This window comes from Lytechinus variegatus, chromosome 1 (assembly GCF_018143015.1).
Source record: "Lytechinus variegatus isolate NC3 chromosome 1, Lvar_3.0, whole genome shotgun sequence".
Lineage (NCBI taxonomy): Eukaryota > Metazoa > Echinodermata > Echinoidea > Temnopleuroida > Toxopneustidae > Lytechinus > Lytechinus variegatus.
Window position 1 is genome coordinate 26,907,142 of NC_054740.1, and position 18,611 is coordinate 26,925,752.

General features: G+C 41.4%; 1 protein-coding gene across 1 annotated transcript; it reads left to right on the top strand.

Moving 5' to 3' along the window:
- Positions 1-1,713: 1,713 nt before the first annotated feature.
- Positions 1,714-17,059, top strand: LOC121410303 (short coiled-coil protein B-like). Its single transcript, XM_041602301.1, has 4 exons — positions 1,714-2,225; positions 5,280-5,402; positions 15,536-15,674; positions 16,295-17,059. The coding sequence occupies exons 1-4, from the start codon at positions 2,198-2,200 to the stop codon at positions 16,326-16,328; spliced, it is 324 nt and encodes a 107-aa protein (XP_041458235.1). The 5' UTR covers positions 1,714-2,197; the 3' UTR covers positions 16,329-17,059.
- Positions 17,060-18,611: the final 1,552 nt, after the last annotated feature.

The following is an 18,611-nucleotide window of genomic DNA, read 5'->3' on the forward strand; positions in this document are numbered from 1 at the left end:
GAGTTACTGATGACATTGACCAAACCAATGCTGATAATGCACAGAGACAAGTTAGGATAGCATTATTTTCCACACATTTTACAATTTGGGAGACTTTAAACACATTAATTCAAATCTTATTTCAAATATTATTCTCCATGCCTCCAATTGAATCTGCGTTTTAATGGGACATGCAGAGTATTGTTTTTGTCTTGTCTCTGTTTAGACCTCTCCAATTTCTTTCTTTCCCTCCCTTCATCTTACTTCTCTCTGTTTTTATCATTCTTTGCAGGCTAAATGGCACGTATTTAGCCTTATATACTTGGCTTCAATATTGTACCCTTTGTTATGCATTTTGTTAATTACTGCCATGAAATTATTTGCTCTTGCACCGTTCATTATGTTTATTCCTATGCTAGTTTACCAACTGTACTCATGCAGATTTTTGTATGTCGATCATGCTTCGTCTCTTTATTGCCCCTCTCTCTCTCTCTCTTTCATTTCATTCTACCCCAGTTCTCTAAACTCTTTATTCCTCTTCTACTTCTTCTCTCTCCCTCCCCATCTCTCTCTCTCTCTCTCTGAATATTGTATACATGTATTTGACAGTAACTTTGATGCTATATTTTTGCTTTTTGTGTTACTTTGTAGCATGATAGTTATTGTCAAGTTCGTCTATTGTTTATTTTCTGATATGGTAACATTTACGTTTTTACAATATATTATACAATTCCACCTCCTCAGGCTTTACTATATATCTGATAATTGTTTGTTTAAATAAATACACGAACATTCCATATTGACTGGATATTATAATTACACATGAAAACAAACACTCCTTATTGTTAGGTTTTTGTTTTAATAAGTAATGTTTCTAAACATACATGTATATTGTCATTTTATACCGATTTTATTTTTGTATTTTGTAAACCCCGATTAGTGAGGAGAGCTTCATAACAGAAACTAGTTTTTTTTTTTAGTCATCCTCAGGCACTAGTCGGTGGTAATTTCTCCTTCTTGTACTTATTCTTGATGTCTTTTGCCTGGAAATAAAATAAATAGATAAAATAAAGAAATAAATAAATATGAATTTTGTTCCACATTTTGAATGTTGCATCACCTCCCAATTAAGACTCTCTCCTTCCCCGGGAATATTTCTCTTTTAATTTGCATCATTGTGCTATTTCCACCTTTTTAGAAGTTTATATTGTGGCCTGTGATGACCAATAAAATCATTACATTGAGAGGGGCAATCATGCGACAAAGCTTCTGAAAAATCCCGAGAAAGCGAATAGAGCAAGCCAATTTTTTTCACTAAAATGAAAATCTAATTATGTGATAGAATAGGTGTTCATATAAAATTCAGAAAAATGAACAATGTCATGCATATCTTACTCTTGTTGCTCTCCTTTTCATTTTTTTCTCCTTCTCTTCTTTTTTCATTCGTTGGTTGTGAAACCTTTTTGGGGTACTATATATAGTCCCCCAACCCCCACCCCATCTGCTTCAGTGACTAGACCAACCCCCCCCCCCCCCCAAAAAAAAAAAAAAAACTCAAATCGATGTTACCCCGAGAGGCTTAACACACGTTTCCCATTATTTTCCCTGGTCTATATAGTATAGACATCTAACGTTAAATATAATCTTCTTTCAATTTAATTGTGAATTTAATTACCAAAATTAAAAAAATGGGGAGTAGGGGCCGGCCCTCTACGTTGCAATTCATGTAATCCCTGCACAGTCGATCTTCAGCTCTGTCTGAGTGACCGAAACGAGAGTGTATGCTAGGAAAACATAGTTAGAATATGACCGTAACCAGGCGAAATTCAAGAAGTGGGGATCATATGCTATCTGTAAATCATTAGTCAAATAGTATTTTCAACATTCCCTTTATCACATCAAGGGTTTTGACAATGTTCGGTGGATAACTTGTCGCAAGACCTGCCGTGATTCACCGCACTGCGCTGTTTCTGTGCAATCCGGCCTCAAAGGCGTGTCCGCATTCAACTGTGTGTACATTGCCGCTTCACCGGCGCCTGTGGAATTTACACGAACTGCATGGGATGCAATCCACTGACTGACGATCTGTGATCGCCTGGAGCTGGGATTTATTTTCGGAACTAGATGATCGAAAAACTCTGATTGCCAGTATAAATCTAAATTGGTTCCCTTTTAAGGAAGGAAGAACTTTTTGACTTGCGTTTATGTTGAGCAAGCAATGTCTAATATGACAAAAGAGGATAACGGTGAGTAAAAAAAGATGAAAACAAGATGCTCCCGGCCGGACGGGTTCTGCATCATTTCAGTGCACGCAACGGATGCATCCAGCCACTCCTCGGTTCCAGGCATCTGATGCCAAGGGATCATCATTTTGAAATAGTTATTGGAATGTACCTCGAGCGAGGTTCGTGCAGGCTCCACTCCACTTCACTACTGCTACACTACGCTTCACCTACCCGAACTTCATTCAGGACGGTGAACCAATTTGGATATGCCTAGGCCTACATGTACCGAGTGACAAAGGTGGGATCAAATGAAATGGGGATTTATTTTAAAAATTATACTAGAAAAAAAATATAACGAAAAAGAAAAATAGCTTTATTTCTGAATCTTCACCCTTATTTCACTACGTGTCCATCCTCTGGTCATCCTAAAAATTTGTGATGGGCCAATATCTTTTTCCTCACACGTATTACAGCCGATTTCAAAAAATCGCATGCGATCGGTCGCCGATCGCATGCGGAGGATGGACACGGAGTAAAATAAGGGTGAAGAGTAAGAAATAAAGCTATTTTTCTTTTTCATTATATTTTTTCTATAATTTTTACAATAAATCACCACCAATTGATCCCACCTTTGTCACTCGGTACTGTATATCCGAAATGGTTCACCGTCCCGAAGTTCGGGTAGGCGAAGCGTAGTGTAGCAGTAGTGAAGTGGAGTGGGGCCTGCACGTAATGCGTATAAAGGTATGATATTGATAGTTTCCCTACTTTCCCGAAAAAAATTAGAAAAATTAGAGGTTTCTTACCAGACCAATGTCATGTAAACATTGTAAACACTGCAATACAATACTTTTGACCCTTTAACCCGCTTCGATACGATGTACACGTATGTAGCTTTGATGAGCTGTATTACAAAGTACCGTTTTGAAGCAAAATTCATAGATAAAAGACGTTTTTAGTTAGTAATAAAATTTGAATTTATTATTGTAATAAAGGTATGCAATTTAATACAATCTTGGTCTATAATAGGACCACTAGTTTTAATGTTAAATACATGTATGAAGGGAATTCCCTTCTTGTGTATTATCTTCTCCACAGTCCCATAGGCTGCCTTGTCTAGGCTATGGATCAAATAACATATCAAAATCATAAAAAAATATGATCATGGAGTCCTCTAGGCTAGATGAAGGCATTTTTCTGCTGAGCATGTGGTTTCAGGAAATACGTACGTCTATATTTTGGTTCAGATTAAAAAGAATGAATTAGTGGTACAAAAACAAATAATTCCTGCTATAAAATCCTTGCTCAAAACCTGGTATTCATGTATTTTGTATGGTTATTATTACATGTATGTACAACACTCAGTTTTGTTACAAGAAATGTTAAGAAATCAAGTTTGCCACAGCCCTTTGGGATTAAAAAAAAAGGGAGACCAAAGAGGGAAGGAAAAGATATTATTGTGGGGTTTTTTTCTGCTACATGAAGCTTAGAGATGGACCCTGAGATGCCAAGTTCAAAGACCAGTGATGAGTTTAAGCAAGGGACTGTGTCTTAGCCTTGCGTACAATGTACATGTATATATATGAGAGCAGGCTGTTAATCCCTGCGATGCAAGCATGGGAAATAGGTTTAGGGGATGAGCAAGGGTCCCTAATAATGTAGGAATAGGCGTGAGTCTTGGCATATCTGACGGTACATGTATATTAGTTTTCCAGCTTGTTCCAACACCCCTGTAGAAATGTTTGAGGCTGACTGCCAAGAATTTGAAAAATTGCAGAACCTTTAAATTAGGGTTCATATGGTCCTGTAATTTTTTATTCCATATGAACTTAATGTACATACATCCTTTCAAAATTCTTGAGCAGGGTGTGCACAAGAGTAGTAGTAGTTTACACTGAAGTGTACTGCATAGAGTTTTCCTACTCTAGGGTGTTTGCAGCTGGCTAGCCGTAACAAGTTTCTCCAATTTGATTTTCCAGACGAAAATGTAATCAGTCAGGGAATGGAATATAATTTCCCAAATTTATTTCTTCCTATCAACATGAAATTCCTTCATCTTTCTTTTCTTATATCTTTATGATGATTAAAAAAAATTAGCTACCAAGCCTACAAGGACCTGCATCTTGCAATTTCGGGACGGTGAATTGCCAATTCGTCCACCCACCATGTGGTCTACTTTCAATGAGTCTAATGCCATTTCGTCCATCAACAACGCGGATGCGGCACATCAACGTGAAGTGATTTTGAAAACCATTTGGTCCAATCATCACTTCGTCTTATCACCAGCTTGTCTATTACCATTTCGCCTAATAACCAGTTGGTCTAATACCCACTTTCTTTTCATTCATTTTGCACAATTAACCCTTAAAGAGAAATGCCAGTAGTTGCAGTAAACACTGATTTCATGAGAAAGTCTGTAAATCCAGGCTTAATTGTCGGTATATCATCGAGGATCTAGATCTGGTACAGTTACATAAACTGAACTTTGTGAAATCTTGAAATCTATGCTGAAAAATGTTCACACTGAAAATCACCAACACAGATAGGAACACGTGGGACAGTGTATTATTATTGCTGGAATAAAGACCCGACGGAAGTGACCGAATCCGCGCTAATTTTGCTTATTTCTCAGCAATTACACAATTTCTTCAAGAATCCTTTGGCACATATTTTTTATTCATACAAACAGACACTTGGGTGGTCATTATATTGGATTCTGTAAAAAGTCATTTTGAGATCGTTACCAATACTGGAATTTATCTTTAAGTTTAATTAGACCAAATGGTTTAAGGACAAAATAGCTATTGGACCAATTGGTTATTAGATGGACTAACATTAGACTAAATGAAAGTTGACCATATGGTGAGTGGACAAACTGATGGTAGACCAAATGATAGAAGACGAGAGGGCAATTGGACGAATTGGCATTACCGATAGACAAATTGGAAATAAACCCTTTGAGGCAGCCATAGTTATGAAATTATATTTTTGGCAAAAATGTTTATTGCTTCAAGGACTAATTAATGCAATTTTTAAAAGAATTTTCTTCGTGTTTAATTATTTTTTTTTGTTCAGACTCTGCTACCCTTCCCACCGATGTGAACCGAGCCAACGACTGCTCCACAGATGACGGGGAAGATGCCGAGGAGAAGGCTAGGCTAATATGTCAGGTCCTGGAACTACAGAATACACTAGATGGTATGGAATTATTGATTTTATAACACCTACATGACATGCATATTTCTGTCATATCTTTTTTTAAATTCTGTTAAGAAATGATAATAATTTTGTGCAATGCGATATACTGGTCAGAACTTTAACCTACATGTACATGTACAGCAATGAGTTGTGACTTTGTGAGAAAGACAATAATAGTGAAAAATTCAGATCTCATGTCAGTAATGTGATGTCCATCTGTCTACAAAGTTTTTCATGGATGTCCAACAGCCATGGCCTTTGTTAGTCCTTGCTACATGTACCCCCTCTAAGTTACGTTGTCAAAAGTCTGTGCTGCGTCTTTTATTAGCATGAATCCATCATTAAAAACCTGCCTCATCTCATTCATAGCAGCTTTTCCGCATTCTCAATTGTCCAGTCTTTGATGAAGTGTGCGAATTGGAAATAATATACAACATTTTCATGTACCTGTATGAGGCACCTGATATCTAGTTGCCTATTCAATGGCGCACTACATGTATATATTACCCTAGCTTTAGCTCCACCTGCTAAAGGCACTTGGTGCTTTCAAGAAATTAATCCTGCTGGGTACCTATTCACCTCACCTGAGTCAAGTGTAGCACAATGTGAATAATTTCTTGCTGAAGAAAAATATGCCATGGCTGGGATTTGAACCACCATTTATCTGATAGAAAGATATGAGTTGTAACCACTAGACCCCACAATGTGAGGCCGCTTGTTGGAACCACTCGCGATGGACAAGGTTCTGACTTTTGACAATGTACAGTACGTGTATTCAAAAGTCCAGGGGCACATCTTAAAAAGAGTTACCATTGATCCAATCAATCTCCTAATGGTAAACAAAGAGAATCACACTGAATCTTCAATAGAATGATAAATGTATGAATATATTACATCATATCTATAAAATATTTTGAACAAACATGCATAATTGTTGACACTGCTGGCTTTCCATAGTTGTGGTTGATCAGATCAGTCGTAACTCTTTGTAAGATGGGGCCCAGTTTTTGTCTCACCTGCATAGCAGAGTGAGACTATGACCCGTTACATCTGAGAGATTCCCTAATGTACCTCGGGCCGGCCCGGGGCCTACCTCGGGTTGGAAAGAAATCGGATGTAAACATCCCAAACCTACCTCGGGCCACCTTTTAGCGAACCTACCCGAGACCACATCCAGAGGTAATCTCGGGTAGGTATCGGGCCCGCCCCGGTCCACCGATTCGTAGATGTAAACGCGCACAAGCTTTCGAACCTATCTCGGTCCGTTCGCCAGCTGTCAAATTACGTCATAGCGCATGCCACCCCCTCCCCAGCCCTGTCGTTCTTCGAATGTTTTGCGGCATGCAACATGTGAATTGTGATTGATAAAGTCTTTGATTTGAGTGGAAAGAAAGAAGCATTTTAAACGTATCCTTTTCAAGTCGATCATATCTTCAATGACTGCTGGGATCATCAGCATTCTTCCAGAATCTCGGGTATAGATAAAGAGTTGTTTCGACTCTCTCTGGAAATGATCGGCACATGTCCCACCCTGTCATTTCTGTGTAGCAGCCGATGAGTGTAACGAAATGTAAACAACTTCAATTAGCGCGCGCAAATTATTCAGAGCCTAGATCGAGAGCGCCCTTTGGTATCAGCAATCGGATACCGCTCGAAACCGTACCGATAGGGGATCGCTGTGATGTAAACAGACCACATTTCGGACTCGGTCCGTTCGCGAAGCTAATCCACCAATAATCCAGTCAGGGTAGGAAACACTCAGATGTAACAGGGTTCTATAGGCGCCGCTTTTCCGACGGCGACGGCGTCAACATCAAATCTTAACCGAAGGTTAAGTTTTTGAAATGACAGCATAACTTAGAAAGTACAGTTGAGGCCAGAAGTTTACATACACCCAGGAAATTCAAAGAAAAGCTGACATTTGTCAAACGTCATAGAATTTACTGTATCTTATAAAATATTTGTGTTATCATGACAAATTTGATATCAGATTAATGAGTATGTCATGCCCCTTCATCACACATTGCTTTGTCACCAGGAGCTGAAAAATATTTAGGTGAAATTTTTTCCCACAAAATCTTCATATTTTAGACGAATCAAAAATAAAAACTTGACAAAAACATTTCATATTTGTGCTAGTTACTTCTCAATACAAACATTTCAGATTACACATTTTTGTTCAGTGGTGACATATCATGATAAAAAATGTAATATAAATCATAGATTTGACATATTTATATATTTTTATTAAACGATGTTTGAAAATATAAAAACTAACAATAGAATACAATGAAATATTACTTTTTTTCTTCAAAGAAAATTCCACCTGAAATATACTTTGATCTCAACGGTATTCCAATTGTGTGGAAGAGCTCAATATGCTCTTTCATTTGATACCAAATTCTTCATGGTAGTATTTTTATTTCTGAAGATATAGTAAATTTAACGATGTTTAGCAAGTGAACAAATTTCACTGAATTCCATGGGTGTATGTAAACTTTCGGCCTCAACTGTATATGGACCTAGTTCATGAAACTTGGCCATAAGGTTCATCAAGTATTACTGAACATCCTGCATGAGTTTCATGTCACATGACCAAGGTCAAAGGTCATTTAGGGTCAATGAACTTTGGCCGAAGTTAGTCTGCTATGCAGACTCTGAATGGCTCGTGAGGTGGGATCTGCTACTGGTTTGCGAAGGGCGAGCGAAGCGAGCCATTTCAGAGTCTGCTTCTTCTTTGGAAATCTTGTTCCCACGGTCAAAATAAGTCCCACCCACCCAAAATTTCAGAGAGCTTTCATTGGATAACTTCATCTGTCTATCAACCAAATTTTAGAAATCAGCTGAGGTACACACACTGCAGATGTGGGTCTACATTTGTAGACTAGGCCGAAGTGGGGGTATCTGTTGAATTATCATTATAATTTACTTCAATAACTCCATACATCTACTTGATTTGCTAGTTCAGCCCTCTGGACTGCCATACCCGAAAAGAACTCCCAAGAATTTAAAAAGCGCGAGCGCGCCCTCTCCCGTTCAGGCTTACTACCCATGATCACCGCGCAATTAGCGTCCATCTTCCTCTTTTGCTTTCGGCAAGCCACCTGTCAAGACGTGCTCAGATAAGTCTCCTAAGAGCTCAAATCTTTTTTGAGCTTTGGTATATTATTTTCGCTTATCTGTTGTGCTTTCTCCCTTTTAAATTCATTCTTTCCGTCTGTGGGTAAGATTGTGTTCAGAATTTACACCTGGCGTGACTTTTTAGACGTGTTTTTGGTGACACTTAAATTGTTTTTCTAACGTTTGAGTTCTCGTCGCGCCGCATCGCTAGCGCGTTCGCGAGGCACCGGGCTTGGCCTGCCTACGTGGCAGCAAGCCTTCACCACCTGTCATGGTTATTGTTCTTCACGTTCAAAGCGTGGTGGCTTTTGGTGCCGTTTTTGAATTAAATTCTAGACAGCCTCTACACTTTGTTGTCGAGGGTGTTATTGTTATTTCTTTTTGCAGGTTGGGATCTTCAACTCTGTTCCTTCCTTGCTTTCTGGAATTGATTTATTAAGATTTTCGATTGATTATTGATTGATTAATTCTTCAATTCTCTTTTCCTTCTGTTCTGAATAAATTTCTTGATTGATATTTTATTCACAGGCGGATCTTAAAGCTCAATTCCTTTTCCTTCTGTTCTGAATAATTTTCTTGATTGATATTTTATTCACAGGCGGATCTTAAAGCTCAGGCGCAGCTTAAAGCTCAATTCCTTTTCCTTTCTGTTCTGAATAAAACTCTTGATTAATATTTTATTCACAGACGCTTCGGGGATTGTTTAATTCGGCTTACGCAATTATACCTTGATTGATTGGTTATTCAATCCCCCCCCCAAAAAAAAAAAAAATTTTTTGTTCTTTACAGGTGGGGTCTCCTTCCTGTTAGAAATTTTTTTGACCTTTCCCGGAATTGTTTTCTTCGTTCAATTCCCTCTTCCCTCCTAGTCTTATATTTTTTTACTTCGACAGGCGGGCTCTACGATTTCCCTTTGAGGATTTACTGTGTCGTTCTTCCTCTTGGAATCGTTACTAGAGACGTTCCTCCTTCCTCCTGTTCTGAATTTCTTTACCTTTCCACAGGAGGTTACTTTTTCCTCTTGGAAATTATCGTAAAATTTCTCTTATCTGGAATTATTTGTCTCTCAATCCCTTTTCTTCCTGCTCTGAAATGCTTGTTTTTGTGTTTCTTCGCAGGTGGAACTTCGTTCTCTTCTGAACTTGCATTCATTTTTGAATTTTTGTTTCGAATTTTTCCTTCGGGCAAAAAAAAAAAAAAAAGAGAATATAGTAGGGGAACCTTGTAGGAGTTTCTTTTTTCAAAGTCTCCGACCTCCTTTTTATTTTCTTACAGGCAGATACCTAAACTATTCTTAGGTTCTTCTTCCTCCCTACCCCTCCCCTCTTGATTTGTTCTGTTTACTCAAACAAACTCCTTATAGGAGGAGGGAAAGACCACTCCGGTCTCCACTTTTAATCTAAGCGAGATCTTTGTAAAAAAAAAAAAAAAAAAAAAATTCTTGTTTTTCCTTTTTCAGGGTAGAGAGAGGTACCTTTGAATGGGACTAACACAGCCCCAGAGGACCTGGTGCCCTCCACGGGGACCGTCCCGATTGCAAGTTTACAGAAGTCGGCCGCCTCCAGGCGAGTAGGAGGGACGCCGCGGTGAGCGCCCGGCGGCGGTGAGTATGAGGGTGCGTCGATCAGCATTCCGAATTTGCGGTCGGATGCTAAGAGAAGGAAGGCCGAGACTGTGGTGCCACGGTCTCGGACAAAGGAAAAAGTGGTAGCCAAGGCTTCCAAGCCTAAACTAGGTCCTGCCGCCGCAGCACCCATAGGGCTATGCGACCCACCGGCTACCGTGTCACCAGAAGTCCGGAGGGAGAGTGCGGTTCTCTCCCCCCGGCACAGGTCAGGATCTCTGCCGTATAAGTCGTCCTCCGTTGACAGCATCGGGAGAGATCGCCCAGCCCCTGACCGCGAGAGGCGTCACACAGACTGTAACCACAATCTGATCGTGACCACAATCTGACCCCGTCAGATTCGGGTGAAGTTTCGTTGTTGGCGGCCGCCCTGCCAGGGGCGGCAAATCGTAAGAAATCACCCGTGCCTCTTGTGCCTTCTTCTGCTCCGGCCACGCCGGCGGAGCCCGCAAAATAAGAAGAAGAAGAAGAGGTCGAAGGAGAGGTCGGCCAGCCCTGTTGCCATGGGCGTTCCTCCTTCAGACCCTCTTATCGGTGGCCAGATGTTACAGTCATACATGTTATGCTGCTATATTCTGCTACCGCGAGAGGCGTCACACATCAGGCTGTGACCACAATCTGACCCCGTCAGATTCGGGTGAAGTTTCGTTGTCGGCGGCCGCCCTGCCAGGGGTGGCAAATCGTAAGAAATCACCCGTGCCTCTCATGCCTTCTTCTGCCCCGGCCACGCCGGCGGAGCCCGCAGAAAGAGAAGAAGAAGAAGAGGTCGAAGGAGAGGTTGGCCAGCCCTGCTGCCATGGGCGTTCCTCCTTCAGACCCTTGTGTCGGTGGTCAGATGTTACAGCTATTCATGCTGCTACATTCTGCTACCGCGAGAGGCGTCACACATCAGACTGTGACCACAATCTGACCCCGTCAGATTCGGGTGAAGTTTCGTTGTTGACGGCCGCCCTGCCAGGGGCGGCAAATCGTAAGAAATCACCCGTGCCTCTTGTGCCTTCTTCTGCCCCGGCCACGCCGGCGGAGGCCGCGAAGAAGAAGAGGTCGAAGGTGAGGTCGGCCAGCCCTGTTGCCATGGGCGTCCCTCCTTCAGACCCTTGTGTCGGTGGTCAGATGTCACAGCTATTCATGCTGCTACATTCTGCTTTCGAGTAGTGCGGGTTCACCCCACCCTCGACGTCTACTCACCCCGCTGATGCCCCTGAGCATCAAGCGAGACAAGTGGGCAATAACCACCAGACACCCGGGAAATCCTCGAGCGATTCTGTTAAATCGCCAGCCAGTGCACCGACTAACCGGGTGCCTCAAGATCGCGTGTGCTTTCCAGCATTTTCGTCGATCTCAGAGCACGTGTCCCAGCCGACACGCGGGGCCACCCCGGCGCTTACTGGACAACCCCCGGTTCAGTCCATAGAGCGAGACTCCCTTTATAGGAGTCTCTCGAAGGCGGACAGTGCGAGGACAACCCCTATCCCGCGGTCGACTTTTCAGTAAGCGCTCAGGCGCTGCTTGACAAGTATCTACCTCACATCTACCCTCCGAGCGGGGGTATTGATGAAGCAAGGGAGTCCATTTTTTCTCGCCCCGCCTCTTCAGGCGCTCCGAGCTCAAGCGGCCGAATTGGGGGTCTCGGAGAGTGACGGGGTCGCTCTAGACGAGGCGGCTCCTACGACGAGGAAGCCGCCAGCTCCGAGGGTGTAAACCCACCCCCGCTCTGCTGCTGCCCGGAAGCGCCAGGCTCCGGCGCCGCCGTCTCGAAATTTTCAAGCCTCTCGAGGCTAGCGAGAAGGCAGAGGCAGGGGGGGGGGGGCGATTATTATGCAGGTACTCCCGAATTCGCCCTCTACGTCAAGCTCACATACGGCGACGACTCCTTCAGCGGTAACTCTCTCCATTCTTCCCCCTAAGCGGGCCCGTAGATTGGAGGTATGAATCTCTTACATACCGCATGCCGCACTTCTCTCGTGAGAATGTTTGGCTGCTTTGAGAGGGCAACCTATCACGTCCGCGGACCGTCCGCCCAGGCGACGGGACCGTCGCTTTTCTGGCCTGAACCTCACTTTCTATTCGAAAGTAAGGGTGCCCTGTCTTACTTAGCTCCTACCCTTGCAACGCCAGAGTCAGGGCTAGTACAGACACCCGGTCTCCAGCGATCGCCGCTGAAGAGAGGGCGACTCTGATATGAGCACCATCACCGCTCAGCGGTATGTCTCACTATCTCATAGCTCTCCGAGCTTATGAGTATGTATATCGGATCTGAATGTCACGGCGATTAAAAGTTCTCCTGTGCTTAATAATCGCTATGCCTTCACCACCCGGTGCATTATGGTTATGTTAACCTATTTGTCTCGTATTCGGGCGGCTCGTACGAACCCTGCCCGAGCTGCCATCACCGGTCGTCCCCCCGGACGCCGCCGGCAGCACCCGCACCGAATACGTGGAAGGAATCAGCTTTTCATATGCTAGATATCCCTCCTGTTGACATTCACAGCTGTTCCCCGAGTCTTTCCCGGTTGGGTAAACATCATCTCGGAGGAAAGTAACCGCCGTACATCTCATGAGATTGTTGGCTATGTACGTGCGTTCAAACTTGTTTAAAGCCCCAGGATTCTCTGTCGGCATTCTATGCCTAGTTTCTGGGCACACCCACCGTACCGGGTCGGCGAGTTCACACCAAACTGTACACCGCCAGACCATCGGTCGAGCTCTGTCTATCTTATAGACTGCCCTCTATGTGGGTCAATCTTGCGGGCGTCTCCGCCGTTCCCTCCTTGTGCGGAGTGGTCTACGGTGGATGTCTTTACCGTGCCCGTTTGTCGAATCGGCTTCTTTCTTAGAAATTTTTTCACGGCACACTCGAGTCGCCCCGCATGCTGCTTTCATCCTCCTTCCATGCAATGCATGTGGCCAGGGTCACCGCACGACCGAGGATGATGTAACAGTGGATGGATGTATGCTTATGCCTTCCTAACCACGATCACTACGACCCGCCTTCTCTCGGGCCGACTGTGGATGAGCCTCTCCATGTAAGTGATTTACTTCACTGGAGTTCTTCTTTTAGAAATTTAGATTCTCATCCCCCGCTGCTTAGGGCGTCATTTTTGCCGCCCCCCGCAGCTTTTTGGAGCCCCTTATCTTACCGATATCGGACTGTTCCACGCTGCCGCAACCGGCGCCGGCGGTGCTTGCTCTTACGATCACCTGAGAAACAGGCCTTGTGACTGTTTTCATAAACAACTGGTTCTCACCGCAGACTGATGGAAATTTTGTGATTACAAGCGAAGTCTCCTTCGCTTGTTTCTTCAAGCGAGGACCTCGACACTCTTAGCCAGTTTCCGTCCCTAACTTGATAGGACAGGGCCGTTGCTACCTCATTCGATTCCGTTGGGAATGTAACGGTTGAGGTATCATATCTGGCGATGTCTGTTCGTTTAGAGCATCCCTTGATGGTCGTTTACACGTAATATCGTGACAGATTTTTTTTCGCCAGCTCCCTCTGGCGTACGCTTGCTGCTGCTAGGGATTCCCCCGCCCAGCGGACAGCCATCGCAGCCTAGCCTCACGGGCTCTCTCGGCGATGGTGGCTTGAGCCAAGCCACCTCTTCCACCGCGGGCACTGCACCCTCAGATGGGTGCTTCAATCAGTATGGGAGAAAGGGGATCCTGAGTTCTCTCTCGATCACTCGGTCTAACACACTTTTGTCGTGATGTGTACCGCGCTGTTTCCCTGACACGCCCGGTTGAGCTGTTTTGACCAGACTGCTCTATTCTACATAGGCAACATGTCCGCGGCATTCCTTATTAACAGGATGGCACTCAGTCGCTTTCTCGACCCTTGTCTGCCTTACGAGTGGTTTTCTTCCTAAATCCCTACTCTCCGTCGTTCCTGGTCCCCTTCGGACCGCTAGTAACTTTTTACCACAGCTCTCTATCAGAATTCTGCAGATTTCTGCCCTCACGCATTTGAGACAGATATCGAATTCTGGGCGCTTTCTCCCACGCGGAGGCTTAATTCTGAGATATCTCGCCTTCTCACATTGGTCGATTGATCCCTTACTGAGCCTTAAAAGCTTCAGTTTTCCGATCACGATTCTTGTTGAAATTTTCAACAAATTTCGATTCTTACGCTCTAGTCAGCAGGTGATGTTGTTCTCCTGACACTAGGCCGAGGGCCCATGATACTTAGTATTCCTGAGTATACAGGGCATTCCTCTCGAGGACATTTTTGAGGGCCGCCTTTTGGCGCTCAACTAACTCCTTCACTTCTTTCTACTTGAAGGACATTCCGTCCAGCGAGGCGAGATTTGCTGCTTCGGCGCTTAAAGCAGCTGCGGCTTTTTCCCCCTCTCCCCTAAATTTCGTTGTTTTTGTTTTGTTAAATTTTCTTAGGCTTACAATTGAAAACATGCCTCCCTACGGTTTGAGTCCGTGCTGGTCTAGCAAATCAAGTAGATGTATGGAGTTATTGAAGTAAATTATGAAAATACTTACCTGATTTTCTTATTTACGAGATAACTCATACATCTACTTGATACCCTCCCACCGACCCTCCACCTTGCGTAGCAACATGTTTCTACGTATGGGCTTGCGAAAGGTGAGGAAGATGGACGCTAATTGCGCGGTGATCATGGGTAGTAAGCCTGAACGGGAGAGGGCGCGCTCGCGCTTTTTAAATTCTTGGGAGTTCTTTTCGGGTATGGCAGTCCAGAGGGCTGAACTAGCAAATCAAGTAGATGTATGAGTTATCTCGTAAATAAGAAAATCAGGTAAGTATTTTCATAACTTAGTTTATTTATCTGATTCATGAAACTTGGACATAATAGTAATCAAGTCCTGTGCAAGTTTCAGGTCACATGATTAAGGTCAAAGGTCAATTAGGGTCAATGAACTCTGGACAAATTGGGGATATTTGTTGAATTACCATCATAACTTTGAAAGTTTATGGATCTGATTCATGAAACTTGGACATAAGTAAAAGTAATCAAGTATCACTGAATATCCTGTGCGAGTTTCAGGTCACACGATCAAGGTCAAAGGTCATGTAAGGTCAATGAACTTTGGCCTTGTTGGGGGTATTTATTTGTTGAATTACCATCATATCTCTGTGTGTTGGTCTAGTTCATAAAACATGGACATAAGAGTAACCAAGTATCTCTAAACAACTTGTGCGAGTTAGAGTAGTTTTCAAAGTCAGCACTGCTGCCATATTAAATTGCGTGATGCAGGTGAGACCGCCAGAGGCATTCCACTTATTAACTTTAGCCATGGTCTAATCCTGTGCTAAAGTTATAAGCCTTGTATTTTTTTTTCTGTATCTTGTGCATACATGTACGTGACTATTTTCCTTGAAAAGGGTACTCAACCTGAATTCTGTGTTTATGTTTTACAGATCTCTCTTTAAGAGTAGACAAAGTGAAAGAAGAGAACCTGAAGCTAAAATCAGAGAATCAGGTCCTGGGTCAGTACATAGAGAACCTCATGTCAGCATCCAGCATGTTCCAGTCGACATCACCCAAAAACAAGAAGAAGTAAGTTTGCCTTGAGCATGTGAGAATTAACCATTTCAAATGCAATACGGGCATAAGCAGATGAAGTTCATTGGCTGTAAATCGGTGTAATGCTTTTTCAATCAGGGACATGGGCATAGTTAGTCATACAACTTGTTTGGAAATACGCTCCTTATTCACTTCAAAGAGGAACAACAAAGTGCTCAGTCATGTTTGGTATTTGGCAACAGGTCAAATGATAGGTAGTTTTAAAGAGGATAATGTAAGAGAGGCTTTCCCAGTTGGTAATTAACCTCACCTAAAACTAAAAGTTGTGTCACATGGTCTGTGCATTAATTGTTCTATTAGAGTCAACTATTGCAGACCGGTATACCAGCAAGCCTTTATACCTCCTCTTTTAAAGAATTGAGTACCTATCCAAATGAATGAAGGGTAAGGTTTTTCGCAAAATGTTGCCCCAGAAAAACCATAAGAAATCAACTTGATTTGGGGTTGACTTACCCACTTTTATAAAATGGATTTTTTTTTTTACTACGAACCCCTTTTTAGAAAAATTTGACCTATTGTATTTCTAAGAATTGTGTTATCTTGTGCATTTCCACTCACCATCTTTTTCTTTCCCATCTTTTATTCCTTACCAGGTCAGGAGGCAAAAGCAAGAAGTCGGACAAGTGAGATAGTCTGCTGCCCTCTTTGGTCAACATCTCATGAGCTCAAATGGTGTCTCACCAATGTGCAATGGCTTTAAAATCGTTTGGGAAAAGGTGTTCTTTGTCTGTGTGTTATTATAAATGTAGGTGTTGAGTGAGAATGTGTTGCATTATACATGTCATATAACTGCATTATATTTCTCCCTTTTCACCGAATTATTTGTCATTGTAACACTCTTCACCCCACTCTTTCAAAGGACAAACATTTGGAAATCTTGATTTGTCCTCTCTGTAATTTTTTACCCATGCAGGAGTTCACTTAAAAAGAGTGGGGATGGGTCTTGTTACTTTTTTTGGGGGGGGGGATTTGGTTCTTTGTATTACCACTTTCATCACTATTTCCAATGAATTTTCATCAATACCGTACTTATTTATTCTTACAAAGAGTTGTAATAAAATGTTTGACGATATTCTGTAGTATGAAGCCAACAACCACTCCTTCTGAATAGATGGTTTAATCTCTTTCAAAACATGAGCTAAGTCAATTACTGCATCTGATTGGCTCAGACCAATTTATTTCATGAAACACAGATGACCTGTTGGTCAAGAAGTGACAGTGGCTATTACAATGTAAGGGGAAAATATTTTTTTAAACAATCATCAGGAGCTATATTTGTAGAACAGTCATGTTACTATCAAAGTCCGAGTTAAGAAAAATATTCAACAACCTTTCTAAATGAAAAAATGTTGGTGTACTTTAAAAAAAAAAAAAAAGAATTTTGAAGAAAAAAAAGAATGATGAAGCTAATAGATGGATTTTTTATTACTTTTTATTTTTTGTAAAAGCATTTCCTGTTCAAATATGTAGTTTTCAAAGTTAATATTTGCAAAATTAATTGGGAAATCTGTTTTGATTTATTTAACAACTTCTTTAATGTATCCAGTCCTTTTCAAATTTACAGTTATGAAAGTGAATTTCCCCTTAAGTCAATTTTAACAAATACCTATTTATGTGTCTGCCAACTATTATGTCTGAATTCTATGCATGCATTCTCACTACTACATGTACATGTAGTTTGTTGAAATAAAAATGGACATTATGAATTCTTGCATTTCTAGAAAATGGAAATGATATTTGTGTCTTCATTTTTTGACTAAATGTTTACTGTTCAGCAGCTTGTAAATATCGCTAGCAACAATCAGTGTTTTGATGTTTGGATATTGAGATAAAATATTAGACTAAATGTAGCTGCACCTCATTTTATCCAGCAATTATCATGCTTACTCTCTTGAGATTTGAAAGGAATTTTATTGATTACTCGATTTGTGTATACATGTATATAAAAAATTGTTTTCATTTATCTGCTTAAACATTCTTTTTTGCAATGAAAATTCTCCCTTTATTAAGATTCAGCCTGAAGTAACATTTGTGAAATGTATAAATCATGTTTACTGATGAAAACCAATGGTTGAATATGAAAAAAAATAATGATTAATTAGAGAACTAAATTTCAAGGCATTTAAACTTCTTTTTAAAAAAGAAGGCATTTTTATGTATGTTAGATAAAATTCCCCCAGAGTTATGGCATTATTGATAATTCAGCAATTTTATATATCAAAATGTAGTATCACACAATACTCTTCATTATAACAGGTTATTTAAGTGCAGAGGATCAATTCGAGTAAAGAGTGCTTAAAGCCCTTGCAGTATATTAAAGGACAAAAAAAACATTGAAGTTGTGAGATTTTCGTCTTTTTTTTGGTATCAGAATTATCACTCTGTCTTCAAGCGGAATTTAAGAACTGCCTTGGAGGAAAAAGAAATTAAAACACAACTTCATGTTTAGCATGGAGGTCACTTCTCAAAATAGAAAAAAAATATATATATTATGAAAAGAAATTAAAAGGCCAGATTGTGCCTATATTTTGGTACATATGCACTTTGTGCATTAAAATATGTTGCAAAACAAATGTTTGGATATGCTTGTGATGCTTCAATTGTGGATCAGTAATTCGTTTAGAAAATGGAATAATGGCTTGCCTTGAAGTGTAATAATCCAGCCCCCCCCAAAAAAAAAAAGGAGAAGAAAAGGCAAATTGTGAGCCATATCTTCAACACTATCATTTCATTTTGGTGCATTTATCTCATTGATTTAATGGCATAAGTTATATTTTCAGCAATAAGTGTATACGGAGTAATATTTGAATAAATGAGTAGAAATTACTACAGGATTAACAATAGAAATGCAGAGATATCTAGTATTATAGCATTATATTAAAGAATATCTTTCAACCAACTCTTAATATA

Excerpts from the sequence above, each read along its gene's own strand:
- LOC121410303 (XM_041602301.1), top strand. The coding sequence starts at position 2,198 with ATGTCTAATATGACAAAAGAGGATAACG. Across the intron at positions 2,226-5,279 it reads TATGACAAAAGAGGATAACG|ACTCTGCTACCCTTCCCACC; the intron begins GTGAGTAAAAAA and ends TTTTTTGTTCAG. Across the intron at positions 15,675-16,294 it reads TCACCCAAAAACAAGAAGAA|GTCAGGAGGCAAAAGCAAGA; the intron begins GTAAGTTTGCCT and ends ATTCCTTACCAG.